Source organism: Myotis yumanensis, unplaced genomic scaffold (assembly GCF_028538775.1).
Source record: "Myotis yumanensis isolate MYYU_CA2020_CCGP unplaced genomic scaffold, mMyoYum1.0.hap1 SCAF_11, whole genome shotgun sequence".
Classification (NCBI taxonomy): domain Eukaryota; kingdom Metazoa; phylum Chordata; class Mammalia; order Chiroptera; family Vespertilionidae; genus Myotis; species Myotis yumanensis.
This window is the reverse complement of record NW_027223762.1, coordinates 36456610-36476622: the sequence shown is the minus strand read 5'-3', so window position 1 is coordinate 36476622 and position 20013 is coordinate 36456610. Positions and strand designations below refer to the sequence as shown.

Here is a 20013-nt window from a genome sequence, read left to right as displayed (position 1 = left end):
GATTTTTACCAGTAGTCTTTGAGGAATCTGTGTTAATTTTTTTGTTCATATACATTCTGTACTGGGTTGTATTTAATTCTTTGCTTAGATTTATGTAAATATATTCTTCTTACTCTAATGATTTTTCAGGATGACATAATCCTATTAATGCTAAGATTCAACCTGAAAACCTGCCCTACCTACCAAGGAAAAAATGGTTTTTGTTTTTTTTTTTAAATATATTTTATTGATTTTTTACAGAGAGGAAGGGAGAGAGATAGAGAGTTAGAAACATTGATGAGAGAGAAACATCGATCAGCTGCCTCCTGCACATCTCCCACTGGGGATGTGCCTGCAACCCAGGTACATGCCCTTGACCGGAATCGAACCTGGGACCTTTCAGTCCGCAGGCCGACGCTCTATCCACTGAGCCAAACCGGTTTCAGCGGAAAAAATGGTTTTATTAGACCTTTAAAGCCCAGACAATTTGTGAGGTTTAAGAAATGGACTAATCGGGATTCTCATTCATTGTGGGTAGGGATACAAATTGCACAGCCTCTTTGGAAGACAGTTCCATACTGTCAGAACTACGATCAGAATTCTGAACACTATTAGCTCAGTGTTTTTTCTTACCACACTCCCCTTCCCATGTGTCCTATTTATGGTACCTCTGAAAAGATAACAGTGTTGTTAGTGGTTATCTAATCTGAAATTAGAATGGAATTATTTTTCTTTACTCAGAGAGAAAGTGTCAATTAATAATTATCTTAGGTGTATCAGTTTTCAAATTTTCTTCCTTGCTTTTAAAAATTATTTTCTTAATTGATTTCTGTCATATAAGTAAGGATTTTTCATTTGCTTTCCCACTTCATTCCAAATTTATGGAGATTTTACTAGTTATGTGAAATGGGATGAGTATAAGTAAATAGGTATTCATACATCTCAGTGATATTTAGTTTATTAAGCATACTTACTATTTGTATTTAAGTTCAGACGCTAGTGATTTAAAAATCATAGAACTAATTTTATATATTCTGTTGTGAAACATTTTGATGCTTTGAATATTTGTATTGCCACACAGCATCGATTACATTATTTATTTAATTGTCCTTTTATTAGAGAGAGAAGATTCACGCAAGATGCAAGAACATTTGTCCTCCTAAAGATACCTTTGACAGGACTCTCTTACATACTCATGGTATGAATATCTACTTGTAGATAATATGTAGATGAATATGTGAAATTTGTAGAAGAGAATAGTATTAATGAACAAAATCTTAACTTGGGGACCTTGTAGGCTGTCATACTTACAATTTTTCTTTCTAGTAAAATTTTTATAGCTTACTGTTATAATCTTTTCTAAAAGCTTTAAGAGAAAAGTCTTGGGTCTGATGATAGTGTTGTCTTCAATTCAACAAATACTTAAGTAATATCTGTGTGCTTGGCACTTTGCTTGTTGCTTAAAAAATAGTTGAATTAGAAATGGTCCCTGTCCTCAAGAAGCTGATGGTCTCCTGAGTTAGGTTAAATAAATAAACCAAAAAATTGCAGCACTGTATATCAAGTAATAAGTTCAGCATGGCAAGATTGTATACAGCTCCTAACTTAGCTTAGAAGATTTCCTAGAGTTGATGATGATTGCCTGTGTTTTAAACTAGCTATTGAGAAATATTTATGTGTGAAAGGCATTCCAGGAAGAAGGAATAGTTTGTATAAAGCCATAGAGTCAAGAGATAAATTAGCATGTCCAAGGGACTGCAAGAGTTCAGTATGTTGGCTCTACTGGGAGGAAGAAGAGAAGCCGAAGAAATAGGTGGGAGTCAGATTAAGAGCCTTGTATGCCATGCTAAGGAATATTTCTTAAAGCAGTATAGAGCTACAAAATCTTTTAACCATACAAAATCAAATTTATGGTTATACATTTCACTGTGTAAACAGTTGTGGATAATAAATTTTTGGATGATATAACTGGAGTCAAGGAGACAGTTGGAAGCTATTGCAATAATACAAGTGAGAAATCATGTGGCCCCAATTCACAGTTATAATGAAGATGGAGAGGATATTAGGCCTTTGAGCGATTGAGGCATAGGTTTTGGTGGTCAGTTAGTTGTTGTTAATGGAACAAGTTTATTCAAGGATGACTCCCTAGTTTCTTGCTTGGGCAGCTGGCTAGGTGAGGTGCAATTCAGTGAGATAGCCAGTATAAGAGGAGAAATTCTGGAGGAGATAGAGGCTGGTTTAATTGCAGTTTTGCAAACATGTTTGGTATGTAGCCGGGAGCTCAGGAAAGAGATCTGGGCTGGAGATGTAGGTATAGTAGACATTATCATAGACAATATGCTAGACAGTATCATGGTAGTTGAATCCAAGGGCATGGATGGGATCACCCAGGAAGGATGTGAATAGCGGGGAGAAAATAACTGATAATAGAACACTAGGAAGCTGTCACATTTAAGGGGCAGATAGAAAATTAGGCACTTGTGAAGGAGACTGGGAATCCAACCAGGGACCTCTTGGTTCATGGATCAACACTCAACTACTGAGCCACACCAGACGGGCACAGATAAATTTGTTGATGATACAAACTAAAATGTATTAGAAGAAAATTAATATATTTAAAAATATCTTTGATCAGAAGAAATTCTGGAAGGGATGGGGGATATTTTGAACAATTAGAAAACAGTATTTCTATTTTAGAATTTTTTTTCCTTTTTTAAAAAAAATATATTTTATTTATTTTTTACAGAGAGGAAGGGAGAGTGATAGAGAGTTAGAAACATCAATGAGAGAGAAACATCGATCAGCTGCCTTCTGCACATCTCCTACTGGTGATGTGCCCGCAACCCAGGTACATGCCCCTGACCGGAATCGAACCTGGGACCTTTCAGTCCGCAGGCCAACGCTCTATCCACTGAGCCAAACTGGTTTCGGCTCTATTTTAGAATTTAATTCATTCTTAAAACTACATAGCATGCCAAACTTAATCTCACCAAAACTTGATAAGAGTAGCTAATCATTATAGACTAATTCATTGTAGACTAGTGATTCTTACTTAAAATTTATTAAGTTGTTTTATTGCTAGTATACAATTGATTAAAATTATTTGCACATATGCCATATTCAGTGCTTCGTATACTATTAGGGATACAGGAGGTGCTTAATAGATACTTGTTGAACAAAGAAACTTATGTGGTATTTGGCTGTGACCTAGTATAGTATTGAATCTTGTCAAAGTATATTTTATGGAAGTAAAATGAAAACAAGTTTAAAAAATCATGTTCTCCCTTCCCCCTCCCCCTTTTTTTAATAGATAAATCCAGGACAGATCTGGAGCAAGTACCTAAGGTAACAAAGCTTAAAAAATGAGAATACTGCTTTTTAATATTTGATCTTTAATTTTGCCTTTAAGAAGCTTTCTTTTAGCTGTTTTCTGACACTTTGCCTCTTCTGTAACTTTGTTATAGCTCTTTCTTCTCCTTTTCATCATCAATCTCTTCATCATCAAAACCTACAAATATGTTTAAGTCTCTCCATTCTAAAAGAAGGATTTTGTTGATTTTACTCTCCCTTCAAATTATTAAAAGACATTTCCTTTAGAAGAAAACATTTGTAGAGATGTGTAATAGATGAGGTTTTTTTTTTTTTCTGGGAAAAAAATCCCTTACATTCATCAGATTCTCAAAGGCGTCTGTGGTAATTGCTCTTTAGGGTTAGAAGAGACAGACAGATGAAGGGTAGAAACAAAAAAGAGAGGGCAGTCATTTTTAAAATTCTTTGATTCCTATAAAATAAAATTCAAACTCTGTAATTTAAGGTCCTTAATTATTCATTTCCATTCGTAGTTACACTCTTAACTTTTGCCTCCTAATCTTTACACATCTTTTACTTCAGTCAGACTCTTTTGTTGACTCCATTCTTAAACTGCTCCTGAACCCAGACAAAGACTTTCCATCATCTCCCTATATCTAATCCTTTACATTCTTTTGCTTAACTGGCAACTTTACATGAATACATTTCTCCCCAACTGAAGATAATTTTGCCCCTTTGCTGAATTTCCATAGCATTTTATCTAGATCCCAGCCTTCCCTTTCAAGGCATTTGTCATTCTTCCTCTTATATGATACTTATGTATATATTCTATCATATCCCTTGGACTAAAGATCATTGCGATTAGTACCTCTGTAATAATTTATTTTTGTTTTCTCTTAGTGCCTAGCATAAGAGTTAGACAACCAGTAAATACTTATTGAATGAATCAATGCTTTCAGTAGTACTAAAGCAGTGACTAGAAAATATACTCATGTCCCTAGATTTTCCCTATCACATTCATAACAATTTTTTGCATAAAGATAAAAGGAATCAGTAAATAGAATAAAATTAATGAAGTAATAAACTTATTAAAGCATGTTTTAGGCCTTATGGGAATACAAAGAATAATAATTATAAATCCAATCTTAGAGGAACATATTCCAGGAGGATATATACATATTAAGTAAATAATTTTTGTGAAGTAGAGATAAATAAGTGTACATAGTATATTTGTGTTCAGAGATGGGGTGATTAATCTCTGTGTCATACACAGGGACATGTTTGCCCCTTTGATTGGATTGAATTCTCTAGGAAGATAGGCAAGAGCATTCTAGGCCAAAAATACATGTATAAAGATACTTAAGCATAAGAGGATATGGAAGATATTTGAATACTGCTCAAATTCAACTTGTAAATAGTGGCAAGATAAAAAGAGGTAAGTGGGTCTAAAAGTTGAAGGACTCTCAATGCCATTCTAAAAAGCTTGGTCTGTGGGTCATGGGACTCTATTGAGAGATTCAAACAGAGAAGTTAATTCAGTTATAATCTTGCGTTTAAAGGGATATCTAACAGAAATATAGTGGATAGATCAGGGAAGGATATCATTAAGTGTCCATTTACTGTAGTCCAGAGATAATGAAGGGCTGCATCGATGAAATGCTATGGAGATAGAGGAATGAAGGGATTCAAGCAATATTTAGGAAATATAATGAATACTACTTAGTACTCAGATGGATGTGATACATAAGAGAAAAGGAGTTGGCTTTTCATAAAATTAAATTTGTTATGATTTTAAAGTTTAGTGTATGTTTAAAAAACAATTTTGAAAGAAATTTTAGCAGGAGAAATTAGAAATATAAGTATAGAGAAATTGATATCTGGCATTTAAAAAACACACACACACTATCTCCCTTTGGTGTGTGCCCAGTGGGACTACAGTAGTGCATTTGATCAAGTTGTAATGGAATGATCATCTCCATTTGCCGGGGCTGACCAGCAGCCCCCTGAACGAGGATGAACAAATTACTCAGACACAGCTTGACTGTGAAAGAGAGGGCTAAGGGGCCCCTGGCTCTAGTGGCCAGGGCAGCCCCTATTGCCTGCCTCGTTAGGCCTTTATTGGAATTTTTATCTTTAGATATAATCAGTAGGGTGAGTAATCTTGGGAGGAAACATGTTTACATTGTATTCTAGGCAAGGGCATCCAGGGATTAAGCATAAGCATTCCAATAAACACCCGGGGGTCTGCATATGCACAGGCTTGTTTGGGAAGGTCAAGGAATAATTAGGGGCTCCATCTTCGATACTCCCCTAAGTCTCCCCTAAGTTGGGCAGGCAGCCTTTCACACATCCATTGGTTAAGGCAAAAAAACATTTTTCTATCTTTCATGAGCATGTTTACCTAGATGAGATTTGTACATTTTTCTACAGATTTTATGTAAATAACATGTTATCACTTGTTTTTGCTGTTTATGCTTGAGATCCAAAATAATAATTGTTTAATGCTCTATGATTTTAGAAGAGAGAATGAATGTAAAGAAAATGTTTTTCTAATCGAGAGAAATGAATTTTTTTGATAGATTTTTATGAAACCAGATTTTGCCTTGGACGATTCTTTAACTTTTAATTCAGTTTTACCATGGTCTCATTTTAATACCGCTGGTGGAAAAGGAAATCGTGATGCAGCTTCCTCAAAGTTGCTACAAGAAAAGGTATTTTCCTTTTTACTTTTCCCATGTAGAAAATTTTATTCTAGTTAAGTGGTACTACTTGGCATGGGTTCAGATTTAGTTACTTAGTAAGCATTACTTCTTTTAATTTTATTTTGTTGTTATTGATAATTATAAGCCTTCGAATATTTACTGAAAAAGTAATAGCATTTTGATTCAATGGAATATAAGTTGTGCTGGTGAAAAAAGAAAAGCTTATTGTTTGAATGCTTATTATTTGAAACAGCAGTTGGTAGCATTTCAGTCGAAAGGACATATTAGATAACATACGTAATTATAATTGCTTTACATTTATCCTGAACAATATATTGCCAATTTTATATTCTTTATGATTTAAGACATAAAAAAATCAGCTTTTCCTGAGGCACTGTTTTTCCTCATTTACATAGAAAGGGTTATTATTTTAAATATGTTTTTATTGATTTTAGAGCGAGGGGAAGGGAGAGATAGATAGAAACATCGATGAGAGAGAAACATCAGTCGGCTGCCAACTTTACACCCCCTACTGGGGATGGAGCCCGAAACCTAGGCATGTGCCCAGACCAGATATCAAACTGGTGACCTCTTGGTTCATGTTCTAGACTCATCCGCTGAGCCATCCTGCCAGGCAATAAGGATTATTATTTTAAAGCAAAACCATCATATCAATATTCCTAAATGTTTTTAGCTTTACAAAGCCCTAGTCTTTTGCATATTAGTCAGCAGTTTTTAATTTTTTTTTACAATGTTCTATATTTCAGAAGCTAACATCTTGAACAACATTTTAAATGTAGAACTTTAAAAATATCTTAACTCACATATCAAGAATGTAAAGACCTTTGATATCTGTGGTTTGTTTTTGTTGGTGGTGTTTTTTGTTGTTGTTTTTTCCCCACTCAGTTTAGAGCTTTCCTAAAACTGACTGTGGTTCTTAAACTGAAAAGAAAGCATTTTGTTATAGTCTAGTGACATCTCTTGACAGTATGAAAGCTTCTCCCAGGAAGATGATTCAATAAATTAGGTCCAGTCCTCAGTAACTGAAGAAAGGACTAACTCGGGGAGGATAAGAGAAGAAATGTAGGAAAAGAATCATGACTATTCCTTTTCTTACAGTTTTATTGGGATGATCACTTAGTAAATTACATAATGACTAATCACTTGGGTATACACCTGCAACTAATAAAATGTATGACAACTGTAATTGAAAAATAAAAATGATTTAAAAATGAAAAAATATTTAACTTTTGCTTTGGAAACATTTTCACTTACAAAGATTTTCCTTGAGTAGGAACAGATTCATAAATCTGATGGGTTTATGGACATAGGCTCACTCCAGACCACTTTTTCACATTCCAAGTATGTATCCTGATAAAATAAAACCTTAAAAGAAAAAAACAACAAAAGCTAATATAAACCTCATTGATTATATAAATATTTTTAGGAATACTTTAAAAATTGTTCTCTTTAAAGACTTTTAATAAGAAACGTATTATGAAAATATTATACCTTTGAAAAGAGTAGGTCAATGGAATATTGATAAGTTGTTGAAATCTTTGAAATTCAAATGAGACAATTTTCTCATGGTAAATGCTTAAAGTGACTAAAGTAATGGAATTTATTTTGCTAAGTTGCAAAATCAGATTTGTTACATTTATATTCTGACTTTTTTTCATTCTGCTTTAGAAAATTAATGGAAGACAGAACTCTAAGAGCAGTTTCAAACTCACTTTATGATTGACATCAGCTGTTTTATCTTGCTAGCTTTAAAGAGAGGGTATGATACAATCAGGGTCAGAGAAATTTGCTGGCCTGCAATGAGATAGGGCATTTGCAGTAGAATGTAAATTATTGCACTGCTTCCTTCATTAAGCAAGTTTTCTTTAAAAAAAAATAATGCAATGGGCTTAGTGATGTAGTTGATTTACATTCTAGTGAAGTTCCTTATTTTATCATGGACTTACTAAACAGTTCACAGACTGGCAGCAGCATACAAACTGCCTTCTGAATAGCACTGTCCTAAAGGAGTTGCCCGTGCTCCATTTACTGTTCTGAAAATTGAATCCATTTTAGCTTGCAATGTACCTTAATACATTTGTCCTCAGTATGGCTTTTTAGGTAAATAAATGAACAGCTTTATTGAAGATGAAAAGAACAATAGCAGAAAGGTATAAATGCAAGAAACTTTAACTGTGGGAAAATTTCTTGTTTGTAACCTATTTTATCTATAATAATAAAAGTGTAATATGCTAATTCGACCAGACGTCCTTCCGGACGCCCTTCTAGATGAAGCCAGGGCTATGAGGGAAGCCCGGGTCCCAGGTGCCAGAGGGAAGCCCGTGCCAGCAGCTGGGGAAAGGAAGGCCTACTCTTGCATGAATTTCGTGCCATCGGGCCTCTAGTCTTACCTAATAATAGACAAACATGGTAATTGACCGAACCTTCGCTACGCCTCCCATTGGCTAATCAGTGCGATATGCAAAGTAACCGCCAACAAAGATGGCGGTTAATTTGCATACTATGTTCCAAGTGGTGGAGCAAAGTCTAATGGCCCGGGGCGAGCAGTGAGGCCTCACACCCTGGCGCCAGGCAGAGCAGCGAGGCCTCACGGCCCCGGGATCGGTGGAGCAGCGAGGCCTCACGGCCCCGGGATTGGCGGAGCAGCGAGGCCACACGGCATCGGGATCGGCAGAGCAGTGAGGCCACACGCCCTGGTGCCAGGCGGAGCAGCGAGGCCACAGGGCCCCAGGATTGGTGGAGCAGCGAGGCCACACAGCCCTGGGATCGGTGGAGCAGCGAGGCCTCACGGCCCCTGGATTGGTGGAGCAGCGAGGCCTCATGGCCCCAGGATCAGCGGAGCAGGGAGGCCACATGCCCCAAGATCGGCAGAGCAGTGATGCCACACTGCCCCAGGATCGGCGGAGCAGCGAGGCCACATGGCCCCGGTGCCAGGCTGAGCAGCGAGGCCACAGGGCCCCGGGATCGGCGGAGCAGTGAGGCCACACTGTCCCAGGATCGGCGGAGCAGCAAGGCCACACGGCATCGGGATTGGCGGAGCAGCGAGGTCACATGGCCCCAGTGCCAGGCGGAGCAGCGAGGCCACAGGGCCCCGGTGCCAGGCAGAGTATAGAGGCCTCACGGCCCCGGGGCCTGCCGAGCAGCGAAGCCTGACGGCTCCGAGGTGGCTTCGGCTGGAGCCCAGCCAGAGCGAAAGCCTGGGTCCCGGGTGCGGGAGGAAAACCAGTGCTAGCAGCCAAGGGAAGGGAAGGCCTATTGCATGAATTTTTTCATGCAACAGGCCTCTAGTATTATAATAAATTACTGAAGGAGCCTTACTGAAGATATTGTGATCCTGCATGGTATTAAGGATACAGGCTAGGTGACCAAATAATCTCTTCCAGTCTTAAGCGTCCTAAGTGTTGAAAGTTCATTAACCCTTTAACGCTATGAATTCTCCTGAGATGTTTAGAAATAATCCCTAAATTTTGGCTATAGGTTGAAGAACCATCAAGTGAGCAAGTGGGAGACAAATGGAAAGGCATATGCACTTATAGAGGAAGAAAAGACAATGCAAGTTTTAGAAGTCCATATTTGAAATTAGAAAGCATTTTTAATTTTTCTAATTCTTTTAGAGTAACAATTTCTATGTTAATCTAGGAATTCATCTTGGTAGTGTTATAAAAATATATATGAATTAATTATTTAAGGCATTTGTCAACCTTTTAAGAAGAAAATACATTGGAAATGAACTGAGTATTACAAGTTGCTAATAATTTTTGAGATGTGAAATAAGCATCCTTGAAAAAAAAATCCAAATAAATTTTAGTACTTTTTATAATTTGTGACTGGACCACCAATTGGTCTTTTATGAATTCTTCAGCATTTCAAGGCAGCATGGTATATAGTATAAACAACTTCAACTATTGAGTCAGACAGACCTGGTTTCAAATTTTAGTTTTGACACTTACTAACCATGTGACTTCAAGTATTGTAATGCCTCTGAGCCTCAGTTTTTTCATCTGTAAAATAAGAATAATAATACCTTTATTCCAAGATTGTTAAAATTAGAAAATGACGTATATAATATACCAGTGCCTGGTACATAAAAGGAGAAGGTCAGTAAATATTAACTATAATCATCTTTTAGTCAGGTAAGTGATTTGTATGTTAATGATAACAATGATGTCTGGGGTTTAAGGAGCTCATGCTCTCTCAGATTTTAGAACTTCTGAAGCTAGATTATAATCTGAGATGACTGTGATGTACTTTTACTTTTTAGAAAGAGGTTAGTGTTTGGAGAGCAGTAAATCACCTTCTACTCTGTTGTCTTACATTTTATTAATCTTTGGGCTATATCTTTACCTCTCTTCCATTTTGTTATGTCTAATACCAAGGATCCCATAAGCAAACAGTTCACCAAAGGGGATTAAAATACATGTAGAAATCTTGTATCATTTTCAGGAAGTATTTGGACAGTCAAGGAAGGTATACTTATAATACTCCATGATTTTTTTCTCCTTCCCTCTCAAGCTGAGCCATTACCTGGATATTGTGGAAGTAAACATTGCTCACCAGATCTCTCTACGTTCAGAAGCATTTTTTCATGCAATGACCTCTCAACACGAATTGCAGGACTACCTCAAGAAAACTTCCCAGGCTGTAAAAATGCTTCGAGATAAAATTGCACAGATTGATAAAGTAATGTGTGAAGGATCACTACACATTTTAAGACTGGCACTTAGCAGAAATAATTGTGTTAAAGTGTACAATAAACTGAAGTTAATGGCCACTGTACACCAGACTCAACCTACCGTACAGGTGTTGTTATCTGCTTCTGAATTCGTTGGAGCATTGGACTTAATAGCAACAACACAAGAGGTTTTACAGCAGGAACTTCAGGGCATTCACAGCTTCCGGTATGTCAATTAAGTAAACCATTAGAAATAATGTTAGAAAATTTTAAAGTATAAATTTTAGTGTGTAAGGTTAGCTGAAGAAATGTGAGTATGATTAAAGTTACATGGTTATTTTTTCTTCCAGATTGATCTGTTTAGTAATGTTATCATTCTGATATTTTATTCTTAGCTAAACAAACAAAACTCATAAGGATCAATATTTACAAGGACATTTGGATGAAGAAGCAAAATTACGTTTTCTAGTAGATGAAATAAATGAAAGGCCAATCACAACTTTGAAACTAACGTTTTAGAAATATAGGAATATTTTTTTTGTCAAGGTAGTATCAAGGTAACAGAAGAAATACCAATATATCTAAAATTAAGTTCCTTTTAAAAGCTTTAGACTAGATTTTTAATTTAATAATTATTAAATTTTATTTCTGATTTTCATTGTTTATCACATTACAAAAAACTCCACATGGTGTTGGAAAAGACCCAGTTTTTTCTGTTATTATTTTGAAAATACCTTTAAGGTTAGGATTTTAGTTATTTTACGTGAGATCATGGCAAAATGTTTAATTTATTGATAGACCCATTACAAGCCACAAAATTTAATTCGGTTAAGTGTTCTTGTGGAAGTTTCTATTTGCTAGGAAACCCATCTAAACCTTACACTCTGCGTAACTACAGAGAATTTTTATGGAAGATATGTGCTCTATAGCTTAAAAGATACTTAATATATTCTGGAAAATGTAGCTTCAAAGTAAGTTTATTACTGAATTATAAATTCATTTTCCCCCCCATTTTTCTTTTCTTTATTGATTAAGGTATTACATATGTGTCCTTATCTCCCCATTGTGCGCCCTCCCCCACTCGTGCCCTCACCCCCCTAGTGTCTTTGTCCATGGTTATGCTTCTATGCATGCACACAACTACTTTGGTTGATCTCTCCTCCTCCCCCGCCCCCCCCTCCTTCTCTCTGAGGTTTGACGGTCTGATCGATGCTTTTCTGTCTCTGGACCTGTTACTGTTCATCAGTTTATGTTATTCATTATATTCCACAAGTGAGTGAGATCATGTGATAGTTACCTTTCCCTGACTGACTTATTTCACGTAGCATAATGCTCTCCAGGTCCATCCATGCTGTTGCAAATGGTGAGAATTCCTTCTTTTTTACAGCAGCGTAGTATTCCATTGTGTAAATGTACCACAGTTTTCTAATCTACACATCTGCTGATGGGCACTTAGGCTGTTTCCAAATCTTAGCTATGGTAAAATGTGCTGCTATGAACATAGGGGATGCATATATCCTTTCTGATTGGTGTTTCTAGTTTCTTTGGATATATTCCTAGAAGTGTGATCACTGGGTCAAATGGGAGTTCCATTTTTAGTTTTTTGAGGAAACTCCATACTGTTCTCCATAGTGGCTGCACCAGTATGCATTCCCATCAACAGTGCACGAGGGTTCCTTTTTCTCCGAATCCTCACCAGCACTTGTCATTTGTTGATTTGTTGATGATAGCCATTCTGACAGGTGTGAGATGGTACCTCATTGTCGTTTTGATTTGCATATCTTGGATGATTAGTGACTGTGAGCATGTTTTCATATATCTCTTGGCCTTCTGTATGTCCTCTTTTGAAAAGTATCTATTTAGGTCTGTTGCCCATTTTTTGGATTGGATTATTTGTCTTCCTTTTGTTAAGTTGTATGAGTTCCCTATAAATGTTGGAGATGAAACCCTTATCGGAGATAACATTGGCATATATGTTCTCCCATGCAGTGGGCTTTCTTGTTGTTTTGTTGATGGTTTCTTTTTGCTGTGCAGAAGCTTTTTATTTTGATGTAGTCCCATTTGTTTATTTTCTCCTTAGTTTTCATTGCCCTAGGAGCTGTATCGGTGAAGATACTGCTTTGGCATATGTCTGAGATTTTGCTGCCTGTGGATTCCTCTTAAGATTTTTATGGTTTCCCGTCCTTTATCTATTTTGAGTTTATTTTTGTGAATGTTATAAGTTGGTGGTATAGTTTCATTTTTTTGCATGTATCTGTCCAATTTTCCCAACACCGTTTATTAAAGAAATTGTCGTGACTCCATTGTATGCTCTTGCCTCCTTTGTCAAATATTAATTGAGCATAGTGGTTTGAGTCGATTTCTGGGTTCTCCATCCTATTCCATTGGTCTATATGTTTGTTCTTGTGCAAACATATAGTCAGTTTTGAGAACAGTGGCTTTGTAATATAGCTTGATATCTGGTATTGAGATCCCTTCTACTTTTTTCTTCTTTCTCAGGATTGCTGGGGCTATTCGGGGTCTTTTTTTATTCGAGATGAATTTTTGGAGAGTTCGTTCTAGGTCTGTGAAATATGCTGTTGGTATTTTAACGGGTAGTGAAAAGCAATCTGTAGATTGCTTTGGGTAGTATGGACATTTTAATGATGTTGATTCTACCAATCCATGAACACAGTATGTTCTTCCATCTGTTTATATCTTCTTCTATCTCTTTTTTCAGTGTCCTGTAGTTTTCCGAGTACAGGTCTTTTTTTTTTTTTTTTTTAAATATATTTTATTGATTTTTTACAGAGAGGAAGGGAGAGAGATAGAGAGTTAGAAACATCGATGGGAGAGAAACATCGATCAGCCGCCTCCTGCACATCTCCTACTGGGGATGTGCCCGCAACCCAGGTACATGCCCTTGACCGGAATTGAACCCGGGACCTTTCAGTCCGCAGGCCGACCCTCTGTCCACTGAGCCAAACCGGTTTCAGCCGAGTACAGGTCTTTTACGTCCTTAGTTAAGTTTATTCCTAGGTATCTTAATTTTTTTGGTACAGTGGTAAATGGGATTTTTTAAAATCTTTCTTTCTGTAACTTCACTATTATTGTATAAAAATGCCATAGATTTCTTGGCGTTAATTTTGTATCCTGCCACATTGCCGAATTCGTTTATTAAGTCTAATAGTTTATTGATGGAGTCTTTAGGGTTTTTATGTACAGTATCATATCATCTGCGAATAATGACAGTTTTACTTCTTCTTTTCCAATTTGGATACCTTTGATTTCTTCTTCTTGTCTAATCACTATTGCTAGACCTTCCAGTACTATGTCGAACAGGAGTGGTGAAAGTGGGCATCCCTGTCTTGTTCCTGTTCTTAGGTAAAATGGTTTTAGTTTTTGCCCATTGAATATGACGTTGGCTGTAGGTTTGTCATATAAGGCTTTTATTATGTTGAGGTATGATCCCTCTATTCCCACTTTGCTGAGGGTTTTTATCAAGAAAGGGTGTTGGAATTTGTCAGATGCTTTTTCTGCATCAATTGATATGACTATGTCATTTTTATCTTTCAATTTGTTTATGTGATGTATCACATTTATTGATTTGCTGATATTGTACCATCCTTGCATCCCTGGGATAAATCCTACTTGGTCATGGTGTATAATCTTTCTTATGTAATGCTGGTTCTGATTTGCTAGAATTTTGTTGAGGATTTTCGCATCTATGTTCATGAGGGATATTGGCCTATAATCCTCTTTCTTTGTGGTGTCTTTATCTGGTTTTGGGATTAGGGTAATGCTGGCTTCTTAGAATGAGCTTGGAAGTGTTCCTTCCTCTTGAATTTTTTGCAATAGTCTGAGGAGGATAGGTTTTAGTTCTTTGAATGTTTGGTAAAACTCCCCTGTGAAGCTGTCTTGCCCCGGGCTTCTTTTTGCTGGAGGATTTTTGATTACTGCTTCAATTTCATTGGTAGTTGTTGGCCTATTCAGGTTTTTTTTATTCTTCCTGATTGAGTTTTGGAAGCTTGTATTTTTCTAGGAATATGTCCATTTATTTTAGGTTGTCTAGTTTGTTGGAATAGAGTTGTTCATAGTATTTTTTTTATAATCCTTTGTATTTCTATGGGGTCTGTTATTTCGCCACTTTCATTTCTGATTTTGTTTATTTGGGTCCTCTCTGCTTCTTGGTGAGCCTGGCTAGAGGTTCATTAATCTTGTTTATCCTATCAAAGAATCAGCTCTAGATTTTATTGATCTTTTGTATTGTTTTTTTTGTCTCTATGTCATTTAGTATTTGTGTTCTGATCTTTATTGTCTCCTTCTTTCTGCTCACTCTGTGCTTTTCTTATTGCTCTCCTTCTAATTCTTTAAGTTGTAGAGTTAGATAATTTATTACTATTTTTTCTTTTTTTTTTTTTTTTTTTGAGGTAGGCCTGTAGAGCTATAAACTTCCTTCTCCCGACTGTTTTCACTGTGTCCCATAGATTTTGGATTGTTGTGTTTTCATTGTCATTTGTTTCCAGGGTGTTTTTAATTTCTTCTTTGATCTCTTTGGTAACCCATTCATTGTTTAATAGCATGCTATTCAGCTTCCAAGTGTTTGAATTTTTTTTTATTGTTTTAATTGTAGTTTATTTCTAATATTATGCCATTGTGGTCTGAGAAGATGCTTGATATGATTTCAATCTTCCTGAATTTAGAAAGACTTTGCCTGTGACCCAATAGGTGGTCTATCTTTGAAAATGTCCCATGTGCACTTGAGAAAAATGTATATTCCGTGGCTTTGGGGTGAAATGTTCTAAAGATGTCAATTAAGTCCATCTGATTTAGTGAATCATTTAGGATTGCTGTTTCTTTGCTGACGTTTGTCTAGAGCAGTGGTTCTCAACCTATGGGTCGCGACCCCTTTGAGGGTCGAACGACCCTTTCACAGAGGTCGCCTAAGACCATCGGAAAACACATATATAATTACATATTGTTTTTGTAATTAATCACTATGCTTTAATTATGTTCAATTTGTAACAATGAAATTGGGGGTCACCACAACATGAGGAACTGTATTAAAGGGTCGCGGCATTAGGAAGATTGAGAACCACTGGTCTAAAGGATTTATCCAGTGATGTCAGTGGGGTATTAAAGTCCCCTACTATGATTGTATTGTTGTCAATCTCTCCCTTGATATCTTCTGGGAGTTTTTTAAATGTATTTGGGTGCTCCTGCATTGGGTGCATATATGTTTACCAGGGTTATATCGTCTTGTTGTATCGATCCCTTTGGTATTATGAAGTGGCCTTCCTTATTTCTTGTTATGGCCTTTACTTTGAGGTCTATTTTGTCAGATATAAGTATTGCTACCCCAGCTTTTTTTTAATTTCTATTTGTCTAAAAGATATTTTTCCATCCCTTCACTTTCAGTCTGTGTGAGTCCCTTGGCACTGAGGTGGGTCTCTTGTAGACAGCATATATATGGGTCATGTTTTTTTATCCATTCAGCCACTCGATGTCTTTTGATTGGATCATTTAGTCCATTTACGTTTAAAGTTATTATTGATAGGTACTTGTTTGTAACCATTTTTATTTTTTTGTGCCTGTGTTTCTTCTTCCCTTTTTATTTCTTCTTTTTACACCAGTCCCTTTAGCATTTCTTGCATTGTTGGCTTGGTGGTGATAAACTCCCTTAGCCTTTTTTTGTCTGTGAAGCTCCTGATTTCCCTTTCAATTTTGATTGATAGCCTTGCTGGATAGAGTATTCTTGGATTCAGTCCCTTGCTTTGCATCACTTGGTAAATTTCTTTCCATTTCTTTCTATCCTGATGTGTTTCTGTTGAGAAATCATTTGATAATCTAACGGGAGATCCCTTTTACGTAACTTTCTGTCTCTCTCTTGCAGCCTTTAAGATTCTCTCTTTGTCCTGAACGTTTGCCATCATAATTACAACATGTCTTGGTTTGGGTCTTTTTGGGTTCATATTGTTTGGGACTCTCTATGCTTGTGTGACTTTTTTCTTCCCCAAATCAGGGAAGTTTTCTGACATTATTTCTTCAAATTGGTTTTCTAACCCTTGTTCCTCTTCTTGTCGTTCTGTCACCCCTGTTATATGGATGTTGTTTTGTTTCGTGTTGTCCCAAAGCTTCCTTAGGCTCTCCTTCTGTCTTTCAATTTTTTTCTCCAATTGCAGTTCAGTTTGGGTCTTTTGCTGCCCTGTCTTCTAATTCGCTAATTCAGTCCTCTGCTTCTCCTAGTCTACTGTTGAAACTTTCCATAGTGTTTTTTTATTGTAACTATATCACTCTATTTCCTCTTGATTCTTACATAAGTTGTTGATTTTTTTCATCCATCCCAGTTTACGAACTATATGACCCTTATTCTGAATTCTTTTCCTGACACATTGCATGCCTTCGTTTCACTTAGCTTTTCTGGTGATTTTCCCTTTTCTTTCCTTTAGGGTTTTTTTTTTTTGTCTCCCCATTTTTTCTCTCACCAAAGGATCTAGGTGTTGAGTCATGCGGGGGCTGCTTCTTAGGCAGCGGTGGCTACTCGGGTGGTGGCTGTTCCTCAGGCAGCAGTGGCCACTCAGGCAATGGCTGCTCCTCGAGTGGCAGCAGCTGCTCCTCAGTTGGCGGCGGCTTTTCAGATGCGCACTGCTCATGTGGCTGCTCGCAGCAGTGGTGGGCTCCCAGTCACAGCAGCTCACCCTTTCAAGATGGCATGGCCTCTGTGGTAGAGCTGGCTGCCCTGGGACTCTTTGCAATGGTAGCAGAGGCTGCCTGGCTAGGTGAGCCTGGTCCGCCAGCCCCTGAAGGTCCTGTGGGATCTAACTCTCCCTCACTCACGTACACACACACACACACACACACCATACTTCCACACAGTCCCCTTTCGCTCCCTCACTCACTCAAGCTTTCTCCCTTACTGCCGTCCTCCCAGCCGCCATCTTCCTGCCTCTGTAGTTGGGTCTAGAGTGTTACTGACCCGTTTGTGGATGGCGTCTCCTCTCCAGGTGTCTGGTTATTTGGCTTGCTCTCTACCACATTGACCAAACAGGACAAAATGCAACTCAACAAGACATGACACAAAGCAAACAAAACACGAATGTGCTCACGACACCGATAACACCAATATAAGTGACCATCAGAGAAAAGAGAATTAGGGGAGAGTAAAAAGAGCACAAATTATATTGAGGAGAGAAAAGAAAAAGGAAAAAAAAGAAAAAAATATATATATGTTGAGAAAACACCACAAAACAAACAGATAAGCCAATAAATGCAAACAACAAACACCCAGAAAAGAGGATAGGGGCAGAATCTGTAGAGACCGAGCTTATATACAGACAGCATACATACTTTTAAAATGAATTGTTAAAAGATTAATCTTAAATATTTTTATAAGGTTAATAATGTGCAGACCATTATTATATCTATTCTCAAAGCAGTCAAGAATATAAAAAACAATTAGAGCAAGGATGAATAGGTGAATCTTGTAGAACATCTTAATCCTGAAAGTTTTGTTTAAGGATTTGTTTAGACCAGGGGTGGGCAAACTTTTTAAATCGAGGGCCACAATGGGTTCTTAAACTGGACCGGAAGGCCAGAACAAAAGCATGGATGGAGTGTTTGTGTGTGAACTAATATAAATTCAAAGTAAACATCATTACATAAAAGGGTACGGTCTTTTTTTTTGTTTGTTTTATTCATTTCAGATGGGCCGGATACGGCCCGAGGGCCGTAGTTTGCCCACGGCTGGTTTAGACAAATCTTTGTGTATATATCATGTACCTGTGATTATGTACTATTGATGTTAGCATTAAAATTCATATCTGCCTTTTTAAAATTATAGTTATCAGACTTTGAAAGTAGTTAAAGAATGCATAAAAATGAAGCTACTTAATTAAGACAATATGTGAGGTCAAATAGAACCTCACTTATAAGTTATTATGCTGAAATTAGAGTTTTATTTTGATGCCCAAACATCAGTAGATATAATCATATTGACTTGTCACCATAATTCTTTGTTGGAATTTGTTGAAGACCATTCATACCTGAATGTAACACATACCTGAGTGTAACCTCTAGTGTGCCTTAAAAAGAAATCTGATTTTCATAAAATTTAAGAACCAAGCAATAGTAAAATTATGGGTAGATTTATATCCTGCTCTGTTAGTACTTTTTAAAACTTACTGAAAACTCAGACATATTAAAAAGTAGAAGAAATTATATGACGAGAGTTGTATGAAGCTAGATAAATTGTGCATCGCATGTGAGTTACAAACTCATAGCCAACTTTTTTTCTCTATGTCCCTCCACCTACTCCTGTATTGGAAACAAATTTAAAACATCATTTCCTTTCTCCCATAAATATTTCATGATATATCTTTGAAAGAAAAAGATTTTAAAAAACATAACTCTAATATCATTTATACTTTCAAATATCTAGTGAATGTTCACATTTTCCTGTTTATCTCAAAATTCATTTGTATCGTTTTTCTTGAAAAAAATATCCAGATATTATCTATGCATTGCAGTTGGTTGATATATTTCAAGTGTCTTGATTTATAGTTCCTCATTCTTCTTGTATTCTTCCTTTCAAAATATTTATTGAAGAAATTGAGTTAGTTGTCTTTTAGAGTCTTCTGAGAGTCTGGGTTTTGCCAACTACACCCTCATGTTTAGTGTGTTTTTCTTTTGCCTATAATTTTTATAAACTGGTAGTTAGATTTAAAGTCTTGACCAGATTTAAGTTTTACTTTTCGTCAAGAGTATCTAATAGATAGTGGTGTATATTTCAGTCAAGATGCATATATCTGGTTGTCTCTCTTTTTGTGAAACTAGCAGCCATTTGATGTTCATTGCCTAGACTAATCTATTATGGGTTCCAAAGCATGATATTCTAATTCTATACTTCTTTATTAATTTACTAACTGGAATATTTCCTCAAATCAGTGTTTCTACGTAACAATTATTTGATAACTCTGAAGGACATTTCTTATAAGTGTAGGCAGAATAAATTCTAGATTCTTTTCCCTTATTTAGAACTTTTAAAAAATAGTGATTTGAAAATCCAGCATCTTCCAAAGGTGACTGATGAGTTTTTAAAAATATTTTTATAAACACATGGAATTTATATATATTTGAAGTGTTTAAGTTCTTTGCTGTTTTTATTTTTATCAATGTTCAAATTGTCCTATCTTTTGTAGGAACCTCCTCCAATTCATTATTGAGACATGATTCCATGAGTAGTCATTGATTGTTTTCTTACTTTGTGTTATGACAAGATACTCCTACATATTTTCTGCCCCAGACTTGTAATCTGCCATTTTTCTAAAGAGCTCTAGTTTCTCTTAGTAGGAA

At 36.5% G+C, this 20013-nt stretch overlaps 1 protein-coding gene across 4 annotated transcripts in view; it reads left to right on the top strand.

The window, feature by feature from the left end:
* VPS54 (VPS54 subunit of GARP complex) overlaps nt 1–20013 on the top strand; it is a 101016-nt gene that overhangs the window by 35998 nt on the left and 45005 nt on the right. For all 4 annotated transcript variants that reach the window (XR_011473172.1, XM_070429330.1, XM_070429331.1 and 1 more), the window contains exons 4-7: nt 1099–1177; nt 3290–3324; nt 5868–5999; nt 10524–10909. Coding sequence is in view for 3 of the 4 variants with exons in the window: in XM_070429330.1 (XP_070285431.1) it covers nt 1099–1177; nt 3290–3324; nt 5868–5999; nt 10524–10909 (632 nt within the window). In the remaining variant the exon portion in view is untranslated. The remainder of the gene's footprint in view (nt 1–1098; nt 1178–3289; nt 3325–5867; nt 6000–10523; nt 10910–20013) is intronic.